Genomic DNA, 19,292 nt, shown 5'->3' with positions numbered 1-19,292 from the left:
GGGTAGGGATAGGGAGAGGGAAGAGTGGAGAGCTCAGTGGGGTGGAGACTCTGGACCCATCAGATAGGTTAGGCTAAGTAAGAGAAAACTTGCAGCCAGTAGGAGGGAACAGATAGGAAGGGAAGACTGGGAATTCAGAGTAAATGGTATCAATGCACTTGGAACACAAGCTCTGAGGGATAACAGACCTAGGGAGACATGCTGAAGGCATTCTCCTGCTGGTGAAGACCAGGAAATGAGAAGCAATCATGTCAGGTGTTAGTTGGCCGTGAGTGGGGGTCCTGCAGGGGTGTGTGTGTGGTTGTCCTTGGGGGTATTTTCTGGACACGAAATGCAAAAGGCTTCAAGATAAACTGATGTAAAAAGACACCAAGTATTCAAGAAATTTTCACTCACTCTTCTATGAGTGGGACTTCAGTGGAAAGAGTGGGAAAGCACTCTTTTCTTGGTGGTTTTAACTTGCATTCTTCCTGGACCCTATGCTAATGAGGGCCACAGAAGGGGAAGTGAAAATGGTACTGATGCACCCCAAGGTGTGTAACTTTACATTATTTTCCTAATGGTGGTTGGCATGAGGCCACTCTGCTCTTGCTTGTCCACTAGATGCCCAAAGGTACCAAAAGGAGTAGGACAGCCCTCCAGAGTTAGGAAGAAAAAGCCAGGCCTGGGATGGCTCATTTTAATTCTCTAGATTTGATAGGATTCATAGAAGACCCCCAAGTGGTCTTAACTGTTGCTTCATCTGTGAAAGATCATCAACTGATTTTATGCTTGGGTTTGTCAGCCAATCAACTGTACCTGGCAAGGGCCTTTGTATAAGAGGCTTTGCCCCCTCTGGTACAAAGTGCAGAGATTGCCATGTTCCACGTGGTTTGTGTCACAAACAGGATCGCGAACCTGGTCACAAGTGAGCTGTCTTGGCAAACACTCATATTGGCTACATCCAAATTTATCAAAAGTTGTCAGGCAGACTTGTGGTCTGGGTATGCATCTGAAAAACACAAATGTGGTACCATCAGCCAGTGCTGCAGGTGGGGGTGGGTGATGATGGGGCCGCTAAGGCACTGACAAGGGGTAAGAGGTTGAGAAAAAGCAAGAGGGAAGTCTGAAAGAGTCCCTATCCCCGAGAGCTTATGTAGAGTAGGAGAGTCAAGCATGCATATGAAGTGAGCAAGTAGGTTCTATACAAAATGCCCGTGAGAATGAGTCATTCTGATTCAGGAGCCTGAAGAAAGCAGCCGGAACAGGTGGTGTCCTGGTTGTCACCTGGGGGATAAGGAGGGCCACACTGGCCTGCCTGGCTGAGGAAGCCGCAAGAGCAAAGGTGTGGTGTGACTACGGTGCTGGGGGAAAGGGGAGGTGACCCTGAGGGTAGGAGCAAAGTTCACAGGGACAGAGTGGCAGGATATGAGGGCTCATCAGGTGGGTTGGGGTCTGACGCTAGAGGCCTTTTAGTCAATAATAAAAGAAGCATTTTCTGGGGTTTAATTTCCAGCTTGGGTATTACTGAGTCTGTCTTAAGAGAAGGCTTCACAGTATGAGCTGAAAAACTCAGGCTTCTGTGCTTATAGGCTGAGGACCTGCCACTGGCTGGTTGTGAATCACAGAGACAATGCCACCCCACAAAGCTGGGTCTTCCTAGTAATGTCAGGACCTTGCCTCATTCTTAATTCCTGAACTTCCTTGGAGGGGCTGGGGATGATAGCTCTTCTTTCGACTTTTCTGCTCTTTCATTTCTACATTGGCATTTATAACTTTCTATAAGGAGACCTATTAAAATGTTGAGGTTTCACTGGGCCTTGAAATAACAGGAAACACAAATGTTAGTCTGTACAATAAAAGGAGAAGAATATATCAGCTAGCATTATTTTGATTTCAAAGGAAATGACCTCTAATCTCTTTAGGGTTAAGTCTCCTGCTCTGAAATGACCACCAGCTCCATCACTACTAACATATGGCCGCCTTTCCTGATGGGATTTAAAATTAGAATGCATGTAGTTATGTTTTTTTGGAAATGTAAGACATTTGAAAAAAAATAATGGAGAAGAATATTTAGAACTTTATTATCTATTAACATGGAAGGGATGAGAACCAAGAATATCAGGAGGCATTTGGTAATTGTGGAAGGAAAAACTTTATGAAGTTGAGTATAGAGAAATAAGATCAATTGGAAATTTGAGAATTTAGGGAGTAAATTGAACATGATCAGGGCAGGGATTCTGTCTTGCTTATCGTTGTGTCCTTTAGAAAGATGGCTGGTAATCAGTAGAAATTTGATGAATGAACACAACTTTTATTTTTTAACCAATTATTTTTTGAACAGATAACACAAACCCATGGTGAAACCGGAAAGAGAGAAAATTAAATATGGTGCAAAATAAGTCTGCCTCTTAGTCTTCCATCGCAGCTGCCCCCACTAACTTCCCAGAAACAGCTGCTATTGTCAATTTTTTGTTTAGTCTTCCCAAGATCTTTTATGTAAGTATAAATATTTATATATGCTGAGTCAAGAGTATGTGCATTTAAACTTTTGATAGGCTTAGACAAAAGGGATGTACCAACCCTTCCTTCAACCCCCTTCTTGCAGGAGAGTGCCTGTTTCCTTACATTACGTTACAAACTTTTTACCTTTGCCAATCTGATAGATGGAAAATGGTGTATAGTTGTAGTTTTAATTTAATTTGCATTTCTCTTAAAATAAGAAAGGTGAAGCATGGTGGTACATTTGGCTGGATGTTCATCAAGTTCATTTTAATTTTCTTCCTGGGCACACATCTAGATTATATATTCCAGACTCCCTGGCAAAAGTTGTGGCCAAATGATTGAGTTCTGACAGGAGAGTGTGGTTAGAAGTAAAGGTAAATGTCACTCTTAAACCTGGCCTATGAAAGCGTCTCAAGAGCAACCTTCATCGACAACCTGATACAAAAATGGGCAAAAATTTAAAAAAAAAAACTAATAGAAAAATGAACCAAAGATATAAACATAGAAAAACAAATAGTTATTAAACATTTGAAATAAGGCTTTTATAGAGTAATTCTCTCTAGTGACTACAACCTCCAAAGTATCAGTACTTTAATGTAACAGAAGTTCAAATACAATCCATTTGTGTGTTCAGCAAGTGGATTTCCACAGAATGACTCAGAAACCTAAGATCCCTCCATCTAGTGACTCCCAGCTCCTGCAGACTCATAGCTCCCTGTACCTTCTCTGTTTGGTTAGAGGATATTAGATTGTTGATTTTTTCCTGTTGATTTGTAGGGACTCTTTATACTCTAAGGATATCAGCCCTTTCTCTGTGATGTTTTTCCAGTTTATCATTTGTTACGATGCAGAAAATTTGTGTGAGAGGGGAGAAGGTCAGAGGGAGAAGCAGACTCCCCATAGAGCTGGGAGCCCAATGTGGGACTCGAACTTGAAACCCTGGGATCATGACCTGAGCCAAAGGCAGTCGCTTAACCAACTAAGCCACCCAGGCACACTCAATCTTTTCTTTTTATACATTATACATATAGTATATATATATACTATATGTATAAAAAGAAATATGTATATATATGTATATGTAAATAATACACACACACACACATATTTTTTTTTTAACAAAGATTTCATTTATTTATTTGACAGAGAGAGAGGTCACAAATAGGCAGAGAGAAAGGGAAGCAGGCTCCCTGTGGAGCAGAGAGCCCGATGTGGGGCTCGATCCCAGGACCCTGGGATCATGACCTGAGCCAAAGGCAGAGGCTTAACCCACTGAGCCACCCAGGCGCCCTGATTTTTTCTTTTTATATTGGTTTTGTACTATACCCAGCATGACCTTCCCACTTTGGGATTTTATTGTTTTATTGTAAGAGAAAAACAACCTTATTCAGAAGGGTTAGCTAGGGGCGCCTGGGTGGCTCAGTGGGTTAAGCCGCTGCCTTCCGCTCAGGTCATGATCTCAGGGTCGTGGGACTGAGTCCTGCGGCGGGCTCTCTGCTCAGCAGGGAGCCTGCTTCCTCCTCTCTCTCTCTCTCTCTGCCTGCCTCTATGCCTACTTGTGATCTCTCTCTGTCAAATAAATAAATAAAATCTTAAAAAAAAAGAAGGGTTAGCTAACAGAGAAAACAAATGAACAAATAACAAAACAGCCTTCAAGTCACCTCCCAACACAACTATATCATCTTATCAGTTTATTTCTTATGCCCAGCATCTTGACTTCCTTCTATAGGAACTTTTTAGGCTAAGTTTTCATGTATATACTTTGCCAGATGGATGACCAATTATCTTTGTCATTTCTCTTACTATGTGTGAGAATCTTTCCTTCACTCCTTACTGCAACAGGTTTTAAGGATGGAGATGCAACTGCTTATTCTCCACAACATTCTTCACTAGGAAAGGATATGTCCTATTCAGGTCTCTAAGGCAGCTAGGGAAAACTGTTCTAGAAGCCTAAACCTAAGACAGTCAGCGGGACTCCTGCCCTCTGGCCACCATATACAGAAACCCATCATTAAGTCTAGGTCCATTGTACTCTGAGCTCATGAGGAAACTGCAGAGGAAGAAGCCCCTAAACAAAAAACTTCGCACAAAACTGAAGTTGCATTTCCAGAGATTTCTCATGTCCAATCCCTAATATGGAGGTAGATAAGTAGAAGAAAATTTCTATTACTATCAGGCATAAATAGCTAATAAAGAGAATACATCCATTTCTCTCATCTTGTCTGCTACCATTCTGTGCCTTGCACTTTCTGTTTAAGTCTTATAGAATTGCTGTAGCTCCCAAGAGACATCACACTATTTTCTCATTTCTAGTGGCCAAGATCTTTGCTCCTATTGTTCTCCCTGCCTTCACCAACACCACCCTCTGCTATCAACCTTGCTGGCAATATCCTTCTCATCTTCTTAGCTGAGTATCACATCTTCTAGAGGCTTTCCCAGGCTTCCCCCAGGCTGCATCAGCTACACTTCTGGGCCCCTAATCACAGTGTGTCATCAAGGAGTCGACTGTACTCTTTAGGACAGAGGTCTTCTTAATTCATTTTGGTATTTCAGTGTCTGGTATACAATAGATGCTTGGTAAGTGCTGGTCTTTAGTTGAAAAAGATGAGGAGCCATTGGGGAAGATGGTGATAGAGTAGGAGGACCCTAGGCTCACCTCAACCCACACACACACTAGATAACTATTAGACCATTCTAAATACTCTGGAAATTGATCTGAAGACTAGCAGAACAAACTCTAAAACTAAAAGTAGAGAAGAAGGCAGGAAGTGCAGAGACATGGATTGGGAGAGAAATGGATTGTAGCCCCTGTGGTGGGGAGGCAGCCACAGTTGCAAAGGAAGGTGAGAGACAAACTAGTATACAGGGGAGTGCATGGGGAAAACAAATCCCCATAGCAATTGGCTTGGAAAGTGAGAGGGCCTGATTTTCACGAGTTCTTGGAACCAGTGGGGCTTAAAGCCTGGAGTTTTAAAGGTCAGTGTGCTTGGCTTTGCGAGAGCTCAGAAGACATTGGGGCTGGTTTTGAAAAGAAGGCAGGGCAAACAGTTTGCAGATATACAGTGTGGAAATGGCAATCTGAAGATATGTACCCGGGTACTATGTACCCGGGGCACATAGTAGGGCGGTTATTCATTCATCTCAGAATGTGTCCCAGAGAGATGGCATTCACCGAGAGACCCCTCCAGGGAAAAAAGGAACTGGAATGTGTCATTTCCCTCCCCTGCTTCTCAGCAGGGCCACCTTTGGGAAACAGTGCAGCACCAACACTCACTACTTTACTTGCTTAAACCAAGCCCCACACCATCATGTTCTGGTAGAACTGCCCCTTCTGGGCACAGCTGTTTGAGTCCCAGTGTGGCAGGCACCCTCCTCCAGAAGACTAGCCCAAACCCCAGTAACACTGCATCTCCTCATGTGGGAGTTTGGAGAGCCTAGGTTCTAGTAGCAGTGGTGCTAGGTCTCATTTCACTAACAGACCAGATTACATCTAGGTAAAAAGCACCACATTCAGGCTAGGACCAAGCACTGTCCACAACAAGCAGAGATCCTCTGCTGATGACTGGCCTGAAGGATAAAGCAGCCAGGACACAATAGGAGAGTACACACAGCACACACTGGAGACACTCCCAGAAGCACCAGGCCCTGAGGAACAGGAGACACTACAGGGCACTACAGAACTTCTTCATAAAGCCATTACCCTCAAGAACAGGGGATGTGGTTGACTTTCTTAACACATAGAGTCTTAGACAAAATGAGAAGACAGAGAAATATGTCCCAAATGAAAGAATAGGACAAGGCCATGCCTAAGAGATCTAAGCAAAATAGATACAACAACTGATGTTGTAACATGCCAATGGAGAATTTAAAGCGATGATCATATGGATACTCACTGGACTTGACAAAAGAGCGGAGGACATCAGTGAGACACTTAACACAGAGTAAGGAATAACACAGAGATAAAGGGCTCAATAAATGAAATAAAAAACCCACTTGAAAGAAAAAACAACAGGCTGAAAGAAGCAGAGGAATGAATTAATGACCTAGAAGACAGAATAATGGAAAGTAATAATCCTGAACAAAAAAAGAGAAAAGAGAATTAGACAAAATGAGAAAAGACTTAGGGAACTCAGTGACTCCATAACATAATAATATTCATATTATGGGAGTCCTAGAAGAAGAGAGAAAAAGGGGTCACAGAATCTATTTGAAGAAATAACAGCTGAAAATTTCTTCAGTCTGGGGGAGGAAACAGATAACCAGATCCAGGAGGCACAGAGAACCCCCAACAAAATCAATAAAGGCAGATCCACACCAAGACACACTGTAATTAAAATGGCAAGACACAGTTAATAAAGAAAAAAAATTAAAAGGTGCAAGACAAAAGAAGAGAGTTACAGACAAAAGAAACCTCATAAGGTTATCAGTGGATTTTTTACCAGAAACTTTCCAAGCCAGAAAGGAGTGGCATGATATGTTCAAAGTGCTGAATGGGAAAAACCTGTGGTCAAGAATACTCTATCCAGCAAGGCTACCATTCAGAACAGAAGGAGAGACAGCGCTTCTCAGACAAACAAGAACTAAAAGAGTTCATGACCACTAAACCAGCCCTATTAGAAATATTAAAGAGTATTTTTTGAGTATAAAGACCAAAAATTGTAGTATGAAGGTAGGAAATACATAATATAAAAAAGGAGTATTTCTGTAAAAAAATCAAAGAACTCACAAAATAAAAGGTATATGACACCATATACCTAAAATGTGGGAAGGAGAATAAGTTCAAGCTTAAATGACGGACAAGTTAATATAGACTGTTATATAGAGATGATGTTATATACAAACCTAATAGCAACCACAATTCAAAATCTACTAATAAATATGCAAAGAATAAAGACAAAGAAATCCAAATACATCATTAAAGAAAACCAGCTAACCATTGAAGAGAGAAAGACAAGAAAGGATCAAGGAAATCTTCAGAAAGCACCACAAAACAAGTAATACAATGGCAATAAGTACACAGCAATCAATAATTACTTTGCATATAAATGAGCTAAATGCTCCAATCAAAGAATAGGCTGACAGAATCGATAAGAAAACAACTCATCTGTATACTGCCTGTAAGAGACTTGTTTTAGATCTAAAGACACCTGCAGATTGAAAGTGAGGGTATGGAGAAATATTTATCATACAAATGGATGCCAAAAGAAAGATAGAAAGACAAAAGAAAGGCCAATACTTATAATGGATAAAACAGACTTTAAAATAAAGACTGTAACAAGAGACTAAGAAGGACACTATTTAATAATAAAGGGTTCAATCCAACAAGAAGATAAAACAATTGTAAATATTTATGCCCCCAACCTGGGAGCACCCAAATACATATAATAGTAACAAACATAAAGGAACTAATTGATAATAACACAAAGTAAGGGATTTTAACACCCCACTGACATCAACAGATCCTCTAAACAGAAGATCAACAAAGAAACAATAGCTTTGATGACACACTGGACCAGATGAATTTAACAAATATATTGAGAACATTCCATCATAAAACATCACAATACATTCTTTTCAAGGGCAGATGGAACACTCTCCAGAATAGATCACATATCAGGCCACAAAACAAGCTTCAACAAATTTAAAAAGACTGAACTCATACCATATGTCTTTTCTCACCCAATGCTATGATACTAGAAGTTAATGACAAGAAAAAATCCGGAAAGACCACAAATACATGGAGCTTAAGTTATATGCTACTAAAAATGAATGGGTCAATCAGGAAATAAAAGAAGAAATTTAAAAAGTACATGGAAACAAATGAAAATGAAAACACAGTGGTCCAAAACCTTTGGGACACAGTAGAAGTGGTTCTAAGAGGAAAATTTATAGCGATACAAGCCTACCTTAAGAAGCAGGAGAAATTTCAAATAAATAGCCTTATACCTAAAGGAGCAAGAAAAAGAACAATTAAAACCTCAAACCAACAGAAGGAAGGAAATAATATGAATTAGAGCAGAAATAAGTTATATAGAAACTAAAATAAACAAAAAACCGGAAACCAATACAACCGATCAATGAAACCAGGAGCTAGAGAGAGAGAAGAAGTACTAATAACATCACAGTAATACAAACCATTATGAGAATATTATGAAAAATGATGTCAACAAACTGGACAACCCAGAAGAAATGGATAAATTCCTAGAAACAAATACCTACCAAAACTGAAATAGGAAGAAATAGAAAATTTTAACAGACTGATTACTGGCAAAGAAACTGAACCAGTAACTTAAAAACTCCCAAAAAACAACAGTCCAGGACCAGGTGGCTTCATAGGCAATTTCTATCAAACATTTAAAAAGGAGTTAATACTTATTCTATACCAAAAAATAGAGAAGGAAGGAAAACTTCCAAATTCATTCTATGAGGCCAGCACTACCCAGATACCAAAACCAGATAAAGATATCACAAAAAGAGAACTACAGGCCAATGTCTGTGATGAACATAGATGCAAAAACCCTCAACAAAATACTAGCAACCTAATCCAACAATACATTTAAAAAATCACACACCATGATTAAGTGGGATTTACTCCTGGGTTGCAAGGGTGGTTCAATATTCATACATCAATCAACATGATACATCACATCACTAAAAGAAATGGTAAGAACCATATGTTCATTTCAATAGATACAGAAACAGCTTTTGACAAAGTATAACATCCATTCATGAGAAAAACCCTCAACAAATGTTTAGAGGGAACATACCTCAACATAGTAATGGCCATATATGAAAAACCCATAGCTAACATCATCTTCAAAAGGGGAAAACTGAGAGCTTTCCCCCTAAGGTCAGGAACAAGAGAAGGATGATCATTCTCACCACTTTTATTCAACATAGTACTGGGAGTCCTAGACACAACAATCAGACAATAGAAGGAAATAAAAGGCATCCAAATCAGTAAGGAAGAAGAAAACTTTTACTATTTACAGATGACATGCTTCTATGCTATACATAAAAGATGAGGAAAACAAAACAAAAAAAAAGGCCAGAAAGACTCTGCCAACAAACTGCTAGAACTGATACACAAAATCAATAAAGTCCCAGTATACAAAATCAATTTACAGAAATCTGTTGCATTTCTACACACCAATAATGAAGTAGCAGAAAGAGAAATTAAGAAAATAATCCCATTTATAATTACACCAAAAATCACAAGATGTCTAGGAATAAACCAAACCAAAGAGGTAAAAGACCTATACTCTGAAAACTATAAAAGAAAGAAATGGAAGATGACACAAAGAAATGGAAAGACATTCCCCACTCATGGACTAAAAGAACAAATACTAAAGCAATCTACACATTTAATGTAATCCCTATCAAAATACCAACAGCATTTTTCACAGAACTAGATAATCCCAAAATGCTTATGGAAACACAAAAGACCCTGAATAGCCAAGACAATCTGGAAAAAGCAAAGCAGAGCTGGAGGCATCCTAATTCTAGACTTCAAGTTATATTACAAAGATGTATAATCAAAACAATACAGCACTGGCACAAAAATAGACACATAGACCAATGAACAGAAAATCTAGAAGTAAACCCACAGTTATATGGCAATTAATCTTTGACAACAAAGGAAAGAATATCCAATCGGAAAAAGACAGTCCCTTCAACAAATGGTGTTGAGAAAAGTGGACAGCAACATGCAATAGAAAGAAACTGGGCCAGTTTTTTAAACAATACACAAAAACAAATTAAAAATTGACTAAAGACCTAAATGTTAGACCTGAAACCATAAAAATCCTAGAGAGAACAGAGGCAGTAATTTTTCTGACATTGGCTGTAGGAATTTTTTTCTAGATGGGTCCCCTGAAGCAAAGGAAATAAAAGCAAAAACAAATTATTTGGACTATATAAAAATAAAAAGGATTTGCACAGCCAAGGAAATAATCAACAAAACTAAAAGGCAACCTACAGAATGGGAGAAGATATTTGGAAATGACATATCTGATAAAGGGTTAGTATCCAAAACACATAAAGAACTTAAAAACCCAACACCCAAAAAAGAATCCAGTTAAAAAAAAAATAGAAGAAATGAACAGACATTTCTCCAAAGAAGACATATGAAATGTTTTCCATATGGATGGTCAATACACACATGAAAAGATGCTCATCACTTATCACCAGGAAATGCAAATCAAAATTAAAATGAGATATCATCTCACACCAGCCACAATGGCTAAAATGAACAACTGGTTGTTGGTGAGGATGTAGAGAAAAAGGAACACTCTTGGACTGTTGGTGGGAATGGAAATTGGGGCAGCCACTGTGGAAAACAGCATGGAAATTCCTCAGAAAGTTAAAAATAGAACAATCCTACGATCTAGCAATCACACAACTGGGTATTCACCCTAAAGATTTAAATGTAGTGATCCGAAGGGATACCTGCACCCCAGTGTTTATAGCAACAAAGTCCTAAATAGCCAAACTATGGAAAGTGCCCAGAAAAGAAGAGGCTGACTCGCCACCTAAACTCAACTTACACATGCGGGGAGCCCACCTCAGTGCCAGCAGATTGGTCTGCCCTGCCCCTAGACCCTAACCCTAACCCTAGGTTGGGTTTCTAGGCTTCTGTCCCCAGAGGCCTAGCCCATAAACTTTCCAGATTGGGGACCGATGAACCAGACCCCAGGACTGTACCTGCCACCCATAAGGAAAACATTTCGTTTGGAGATGCAAAGAACCATCAGAGTGTGAGAAACCTGCATGCCCCACTGAGGACACCTCCAACTTCAATTGGACCCTGGACACAAACACGGAGCCTGACGTAGCGCCAGGCACCACCCTCAACTCAGCCATGCAAGGAGCCTGCCTCAGCACTGCGAGATAGGGACTGCCATGTCCCTAGGCCCTAACGCTGACCCCAGTTTGGGTTTTCAGGGTTCCATCCCAAAAGGCCTCATCCCCAAGCCCTCCACTGGGGACCCCTGAGCCACACCCCAGGACACCACTGGCCCCTAGGGGGAAACCCTGCCATTTGGAGCTCTGCAGAACCCTCAGAGCAGGAGAGAGGTGCATGCCCCCCCCGAGGCCACCCCCATCTTTGGCACTACACCCCCACCTTCCGCCCTCTCCACAAATCCGGAGGCTAACCTGCTGCCAGACCCCTGCCCTAAACTCAGCCTCCCCGGGGTCCCGCCTCAGTGCCAGCAAATCGGGCCTGCAATGCCCTTAGGCCCTAACCCTAGGTTGGGCTGTCAGGCTTCCAGCTCCCAGGGCCTGGCCCCCAAGCTCTCCGGATGGAGGATCCCTGAGGCATACCCCAGGACTCTGCCTGCCCTCTAGGAAGAAACAGTGCTGTTTGGAGCCACATAGAACCCTCCTGTGGGAGAAAACTGCATGTGCCCCTGAGGCCACCCCCACCTTCGGCGCCCACCTCCCCCCTCCTCCAGTGGCCACAAACCTGGAGGGCTCATGGGCTGCCCTCAACTCCCACCCTCAACTCTGCCCCTAGGGAGCTCGCCTCAGTGGGTGCCCACTGGGGAGCCTCATGGGCCCAGTTCCTCAGTTCCTGACGGTCGCCACACACACCTAGAGAGAAAGCGCTCCAGAAACCAGGTGCATGAGCGGCCTGGATTGCCGCCCAACGCCGGCCAATTCTCAGTGAGCATTCTGCCCAAATCGATGTCAATTTGGGCAGAAAGCTCATTGAGAATTGGCCGGAATTCCCCAGCAAACTCGCTTCTGGTGGCATGGGCCTTCAGGGGAGCTTCCTGGAAAGGGCCCATGGTCCCAGTGGTCACCGCCCAAACCCTGTGAGAAAGCACACTAAACGCCAAGTGCACGTGTGGCCTGAATTGCCTCAGAACACCTGCCAACCCCACCCTGTACTTGGCCCCTGGGGAGCCCTGCCACAGCGCAGCACCAGCTGATGGGACCTGCCATGCCCCAAGGCTCTAACCCGATCTCTAGGTCAGTTTTTAGGCTTCTGTCCCCCATGGCCTGTCCCCCAAGCCCTCCAGATTGGGGACACCAGAGCCACACCCCAGGAGTCTGCCTGCCACCCAGATGGAAACTGTGCCATTTGATCCTGCTCCAAATCCTCTGACTGGGAGAAACCTGCATGACTCCCTGAGGCCATCCCCAAATCTGGCAACTCCCTGGCCACCAACCTGGAGCCTGATCCACTGCGTGACCCCTCTCCTCAACTCAGACCCCCAGGGGTCCCACCTTAGCTCCATCAGATCAGGCCTGCCATGCCCCTAGGCCCTAACACTAACTTTAGGTTGGGTTTACAGGCTTCTGTCCCAAGAGGCCCTCCAGATTGGGGACCCTGAGCCACACGCCAGAACACCACCTGTCCTCTAGGAGGAAACCATGCCATTTGGAGCTTCACAAAACCTTCAGAGTGGGAGAAACCCGCATGCCTCCCTGAGGCCACCCTCACCTTCAGTGCCCCACCCCCCAGGGCCACAAACCCACAGCCTGATGCTCAGCTTGACCCCCTCCCTCAACTCTGGCCACAGGCAGTTTGCCTCAGCAGGGGCCAGCAGGAGAGCTTCGTGGGTCCGGCCTGGGGTCCCTGACAGTTGCAACACCTACCTAGCAAGAAAGCACTCCAGACACCTGGCAGGTGAGCTGCCTGAATCGCCGCCCAATGCGGAACAATACTCAGGAGCTTTCTGCCCAAATTGATGTCGATTTGGGCAGAAAGCTCCTGAGAATTGGCTGGAAACCCCCACCAAACTTGCTTCCAGCAGGGTGGGCCTTCAGGGGAGCCGCCTGGACCTGGCCGATGGTCCCGAGTGGTTGCAGCCCAAACCCTTCGAGAAAGCGTGCTATACGCCAGGTGTATGTGTGGTCTGAATCACCTTGAATGCCTGCCAACCCCGCCCTCTACTCAGACACCTGGGAGCCCACTGCAGCCTGGCGCTGCCCCTAGGCCTGAACCCTATCCCTAGGTTGGGTTGCCTGGCCCCCAAACCCTCCATGGTGGGGGCTCCAAGCCATACCCCAGGACTTCTGCCCCCTCTCCCGGAGGATACCGTGCCATTTGGAGCCATGCAAAACCCTCAGAGCGGGAGAAACCCGCATGCCCCCCTGAGGCCACCCCCAACTTTGGTGCCCTCCCCAAACAGGGCCACAAATCGGAAGCCTGACCCTCAGCCTAACCCCCTCCCTCAACTCTGCCCCCAGGATGCTCGCCTCAGTGGGGCCCGCTGGGGAGCCTCCTGTGCCCGGCCCGCGCTCCCCGATGGTCACAACACGTACCTAGCTAGAAAGTGCTGCAGACACCAGGCGCGTGAGCAGCACGGATCGCTGCCCAATGCTGGCCCACTCTCACAAGTTTTCTGCCCAAATCGATGTCAATTTGGGCAGAAAGCTCCTGAGAATTGGCCAGAATCCCTTGGTGAATTCGCTTCAGGGGAGCCGCCTGGACTGGCCTGTGGTCCTGAGTGGTCGTGCCTGAACCCTGCAAGAAAGCTTGCAAAATGCCAGGTGACCGCATGGCTGGAATATCCTTGAACACCTGCCAACCCTGCCCTCCACTCCGCTCCCTGGGAACCCACTTCTGTGCTGGCAGATCAGGCCTGCTATGCCCTTGAGGCCCTAACAATAAACCCAGGTTGTGTCTTTGGGCTTCTGTCCCCAGAGCCCTGGCCCCCAAGTCCTCCATACTGGGGACACCTGAGCCACTCTCCAGGATGTGGCATACATATATACACAATGGAGTATTATTCAGCCATACAAAAGAATAAAATCTTTCCATTTCCAATGACATAGGTGGAGCTAGAGAGTGTAATTCCAAGTGAAAGAAGTCAGAGAAAGACAAATATATTTCATTTAGATGCGGAATTTAAGAAACAAAATACACACGGGGCAAAAAACAGAGCAAGACAAAACAACAAGCAGACTCTCAACTATAGAGAAGAAAGTGATAGTTACCAGCGGAAAGGTATGTGGGGAGACTGGTGAAACAGGTAATCAGCACCAGGTGATTAAAATAAAAACTTAAAAAAAAAAAAAAAGAAAAAAGGTAAGGAGTCATTTAATTTACCTTTGGTTTTTTGGGCAGGGATTTGGAGTACATGGATCCTTTGATATGCATGATCCAAACTCAAACTGATGGTCTTGGAGGCCCACACAGCGAGCAATGCAGGCACTGGGGTAAGTGCGGCCATTCTGCCCACACACAGGGACGAACTGATCTGCACAGTTACAGGGCAGACCTGTGGAAGAGGACACAGTTTCAATGCTGGCTACTTATACGTTCTCCTGCCTGTCATATTTCCTAATTAACACAGAACTTTCAAGTTAAAACCGCATTGTGAATTAAGTTCAGGAAAAGGCATCCCTCCAGTCTCTGAGAGTGCTTTTAAAGACGGCAAGGCTCTGAAAAGGCATTTGTCTGCATACTGGCTTTCCTTTGTTCCATTTATTGCCAGCTAATTGAGGGCTTCCAGACCTTGACCCCAGAGGTAGAGACCCATGTAAACAAAGCTATAGGTAGGAAAAGTAAAGAAAGCTCCTCCCAATCTAGTGAATAATCTAGAATTTAGATGTCTGAAGTCTGGCTTGGGAGATCTCTGCAATGTTAAAGGGTAAACCAAAACAAGAAGAAAGTAGAACACTGCGTTCTTGACATTGCTATGCTTTATTCTGCTGGGTTATGCTCCAGTAAGCAAACAGGCCAGTGAGATGCGATGCTCTTTTCTTGAGAAGCAGCTACAGCTGTTGACAGCAACAGCAGGGTCTCTTGCTATCTACTGGGATCTGTTTTGCTCCAGATCTGAAATACGCTTGGTTCTGGGTCAAGACGAGCCAGGTAGCCCCCTAAATTTACCCCATTTCATGCAGCTGCAGCAGCAAGTTGATTCTTCTTTCTCGGGAGTTGGTATGGCACATGGAGAGGGATGGGAAGAGAACTGATTAGGGATTTACTGGTCTACCTCCGGCCCATTAAAATAAAAAGGATATCAGAAATAAGAAGTACACAGCAGGCTGCTAGGGAAGTAAAGGCAGGACTAACCCCACCCCACCCTCTACCTATCCTGAGTACCAATCTTGATGTTTTATTGTCATTCTTGTTGTTGTTATCCTTATTATTATCCTTTATTTGCTTGTTTTGATGAGGGACATTCATTCTGCTTAGAGAAACCATAAAACCACTGGGGATGAAGAATTAATTAAAGATTTTTATGGAAAACTACTTATTTATTTAATTTACTTATAAACTTACTTATATCCAAATGTATTTGGAAGATGAACTTTACAACTAGCAGGACTTTTTTTCCCTGTGGTGTGTAGCCCCTCATGTCCTGGGATAAATTAAGGTAATGTTTAGCTAACAGACTCTAAAGAGATTTTATTGGCCACAAAGTGTATCTCATTTTTTGGGACTCAGATATTGTCTCAGTCCAAACACAACCCAGAGATGTTCATAAAAATGCCTAAGTCTCAAAATTACAATAATTTCCCAAGGTCTTATTCTTCCCCTTCTCTAAGGAGATGAAGAGTGGAACATGATGAGTTTACAAACTTTGTCTTTATTTTGGTTTTGATATTACCCTTTGACAGTCCAGAAATCCCCCAAGCCAGACTTTAAACCTCTAATTTCTAGATTTTATACACTAGATTGGAAGGAACATTCTTTACTTTTCCTACTTATAGCTTTATTATAAGGGTCTCCACGGAATGAACTAGTAAGCTAAGGCAGGACAGGGAAAAGGTGATGAGAAAAACATTACAACACAGACTAACTTAGAAAATACATTTTCTAATATAATGGTAGGGGTGGATTTTAGTAGGTACAAAGTTTCATTTTACTAAAACCGTCCCAGTCACTGGCCCTGTTCTTTTTAACCCATGGAATTTCAGAGTATTAGTGCTAGAAGGGACCTAGGAAATCATTTGTTTAATGCCTTCAATTCATAGAGGAAGAAACAGATCCAGAGAGGGAAAGTACCTTGTTCTCAGATTATGTATTTATTTTACCACGTACATGCAGTTACGGCGAGAGTGGTGAAGCTACCTTGAAGGGAAACGGGTACAAAGGGATGATGGCCGCTAAGGGCTGCTTCCGGGTGGCCGTGGTTACCTGTGAAGGTGCGCCGGTCATCTTCTGAACTGTGCTCACTGAGGCACAGGCGGGTAGAACACACCAAATTGCCAGCAAAACAAGAACAGATATTGCAGTCAATGTTAAAGGAGGTCCCATGACCTAAGGAAAGGAGAAATAACATGTTGCTCCATTTCATGCATTTATAAATAAATCATATTTTAACAATTTAATAGTTTAAAAAGTTTTAAAATATAAATTCTTGAAAGATGACTTCTGAATATACAAACTGAGAAGCTAAATCTGTAATATTTATATTTTCATGCTTATCTCCCACCATTTCTCTCCAAACCCCCGAAGTGCTAGTCTTACCAGACTGCTCCCTGTTCTCTGAGAATGTTTCTGGCTGCCCCTCTTGCCTGACATGCTCCTCTCTTCCTTCTGGAACTTCAGTCATCTCTCCACAATCATCCCTGATGCCATCTTTGAATTTAAGACTCCCCTGATGCCGTGGCGGGAATGACTAGGTCCTTGAAGAGCACTGGGTCTGCTCCTTTTGTGGCTCTAATGCTCCCCCATCTGATCATGTACAACATGACCTGAATCCCTCATCCCAGTTTCAGCCCCATAAGGTGCTAGTATGTTCTTCTGTAAAGAGCAGGCATTTAATCATTGGAAGTCTATGGAAGGAATGAATTTGTTTATCCTCAGAGGTTGTATATTGACAGAATGTTTGTTAGGGCTATAAGCAAACATGGTTAAGGAAGCAATAAGAAAGCAAGACCCTCAGACTTTTAGAGAGGGCATCAAAGGGTGGCACTTGTTCATGTGCTGTCTCCCAATGCCTAGTTAATAGTTTGCTTTCTACAACGTCAAACTCTGACTTTTACGCATAAAGAGATGTAGTTGAGGAAGGAAGGGAAGGAGCACACCTCTGTCTTTGCCTGTGGATGTCAAGGGCTTTGGAGTCAGATAGACCCAGGACTGAGTTCTTCTTTAGTCACTTACTAGCTGGGTGACCTGTCTGAGCATCATCTTCCTCACAACAACACAGAAATCAAAGAACAACTGGAAGGGTCACATGAGATAACACAGGCCAAGACTTAGCATAGTGCTTGGCACACAATTAAAGGTTCAGTAGTATTTTTTTTTTAAAGATTTTATTTATTTATTTGACAGGTAGAGATCACAAGTAGGCAGAGAGGTGGGCAGAGAGAGAGGAAGGGAAGCAGGCTCCCTGCTGAGCAGAGAACCCGATGTGGGGCTCGATCCCAGGACCCTGGGATCATGACCTGAGCTGAAGGCAGAGGCTTGAACCCACTGAGCCACCCAAGGACCCCAAAAGTTTAGTAATACTAGTTGTTATTAGCTATTAGTCCCTTTTTGAGGAGGCTCCTAAGAGGGTTCCTTAGAAGTCCTGGTGTTCTTTTTTTTTTTTTTTTTTTTTAAAGATTTTACGTATTTGTTTGACAGACAGAGATCACAAGTAGGCAGAGAGGCAGGCAGAGAGAGAGAAGGAAGCAGGCTCCCTGCCGAGCAGAGAGCCCGATGCGGGGCTTGATCGCAGGACCCTGGGATCATGACCTGAGCTGAAGACAGAGGCTTTAACCCACTGAGCCACCCAGGCGCCCCAGTCCTGGTGTTCTGTAGAGTATAGTTTGGAAAATACTGGCCTGGAGGATATGATTTGTAGACCTTACTCTTTGGTGGGAATCTATCCAATGTTCTTCCTACAAAGTTAAGATAACTAATCTCAGGGGCGCCTGGGTGGCTCAGTGGGTTAAAGCTTCTGCCTTCCGCCCAGGCCATGATCCCAGGAGCCGGGGATCGAGCCCCACACTGGGCTCTCTGCTCAGCGGGGAGCCTGCTTTCTTCGCTCTCTCTCTGCCTGCTTCTCTGCCTACTTGTGATCTCTCTCTGTCAAATAAATAAATAAAATCTTAAAAAAAAAGATAACTAATCTCATACTAAAAACAAAAAGCAAATAAGTACAGCTCAAGACTCACTTTTTCTTTTTCCTCCAACAATACATGACTTCTGAAGATCTATACAGTGCATCTCTATACAATTTTCCAAGAGTCCACTTTGTCCACATGAGCAAATTTTGTAACAACCAACTTCTCCAGCAGATGATGGCACCTGGATTAGTGTTCCTTGACGGACGATGAAATCAGAGGCTTCTCCTAATTTGCAACCTGAACAAACAAAAATAAGCTGAGAGAGATGGTATTGTGCCATGATATTGTTATGACATTAGATATATTTTACATTGGTCTCATAGGTATTGTGTGGCTACTAAAGTTTATGTAATAGAATTTTCACTAAGTCAAAGAATTGGTCTGGTTCACTGACTGAAACATATCTTCTCAAATGGAAAATTCCATGTTCCGTAAGATGGTGGTGATTATGGACCTATACCCCAGAGTTAGCTATAGTTCAGTATAAAAATGCTATAAGATATGTATTTTTTTTTATTGCTTTGGGCTTATCAAGGAAATTTTAAAAAATCACAGATATTTTAAAAATGAACTATGGAAACTTCTTGGTCAGGAAAACTTTTAGGGATAGAATATAAGGATATCATAAATTCAAGAAAAGCTGAATACTTGATTGGGCTTAAGGAAAATCCATTCATTTCCAATTTTAACAAAATTTATCTTGACTGATATATTCTGGTATACAAATATTATAGATGATCCTTTGAGACATCATGCTTATTTAATCTTCTATTCCTTATTACTTTAAG

The 19,292-nt window shown here is 43.1% G+C and overlaps 1 protein-coding gene across 2 annotated transcripts in view; it reads right to left on the bottom strand.

The window, feature by feature from the left end:
* RECK (reversion inducing cysteine rich protein with kazal motifs) overlaps positions 1–19,292 on the bottom strand; it is a 74,614-nt gene that overhangs the window by 6,051 nt on the left and 49,271 nt on the right. For both annotated transcript variants that reach the window (XM_082694811.1, XM_082694812.1), the window contains 4 exons: positions 18,553–18,741; positions 16,586–16,708; positions 14,546–14,717; positions 799–991 (listed from right to left, as the gene is read on the bottom strand). In XM_082694811.1, coding sequence (XP_082550937.1) covers positions 799–991; positions 14,546–14,717; positions 16,586–16,708; positions 18,553–18,741 — 677 coding nt within the window. The remainder of the gene's footprint in view (positions 1–798; positions 992–14,545; positions 14,718–16,585; positions 16,709–18,552; positions 18,742–19,292) is intronic.

Source organism: Mustela nivalis, assembly GCF_964662115.1.
Source record: "Mustela nivalis genome assembly, chromosome: 13".
Taxonomy (NCBI): Eukaryota; Metazoa; Chordata; class Mammalia; order Carnivora; family Mustelidae; genus Mustela; species Mustela nivalis.
This window is presented reverse-complemented; position numbering and strand designations above follow the sequence as displayed.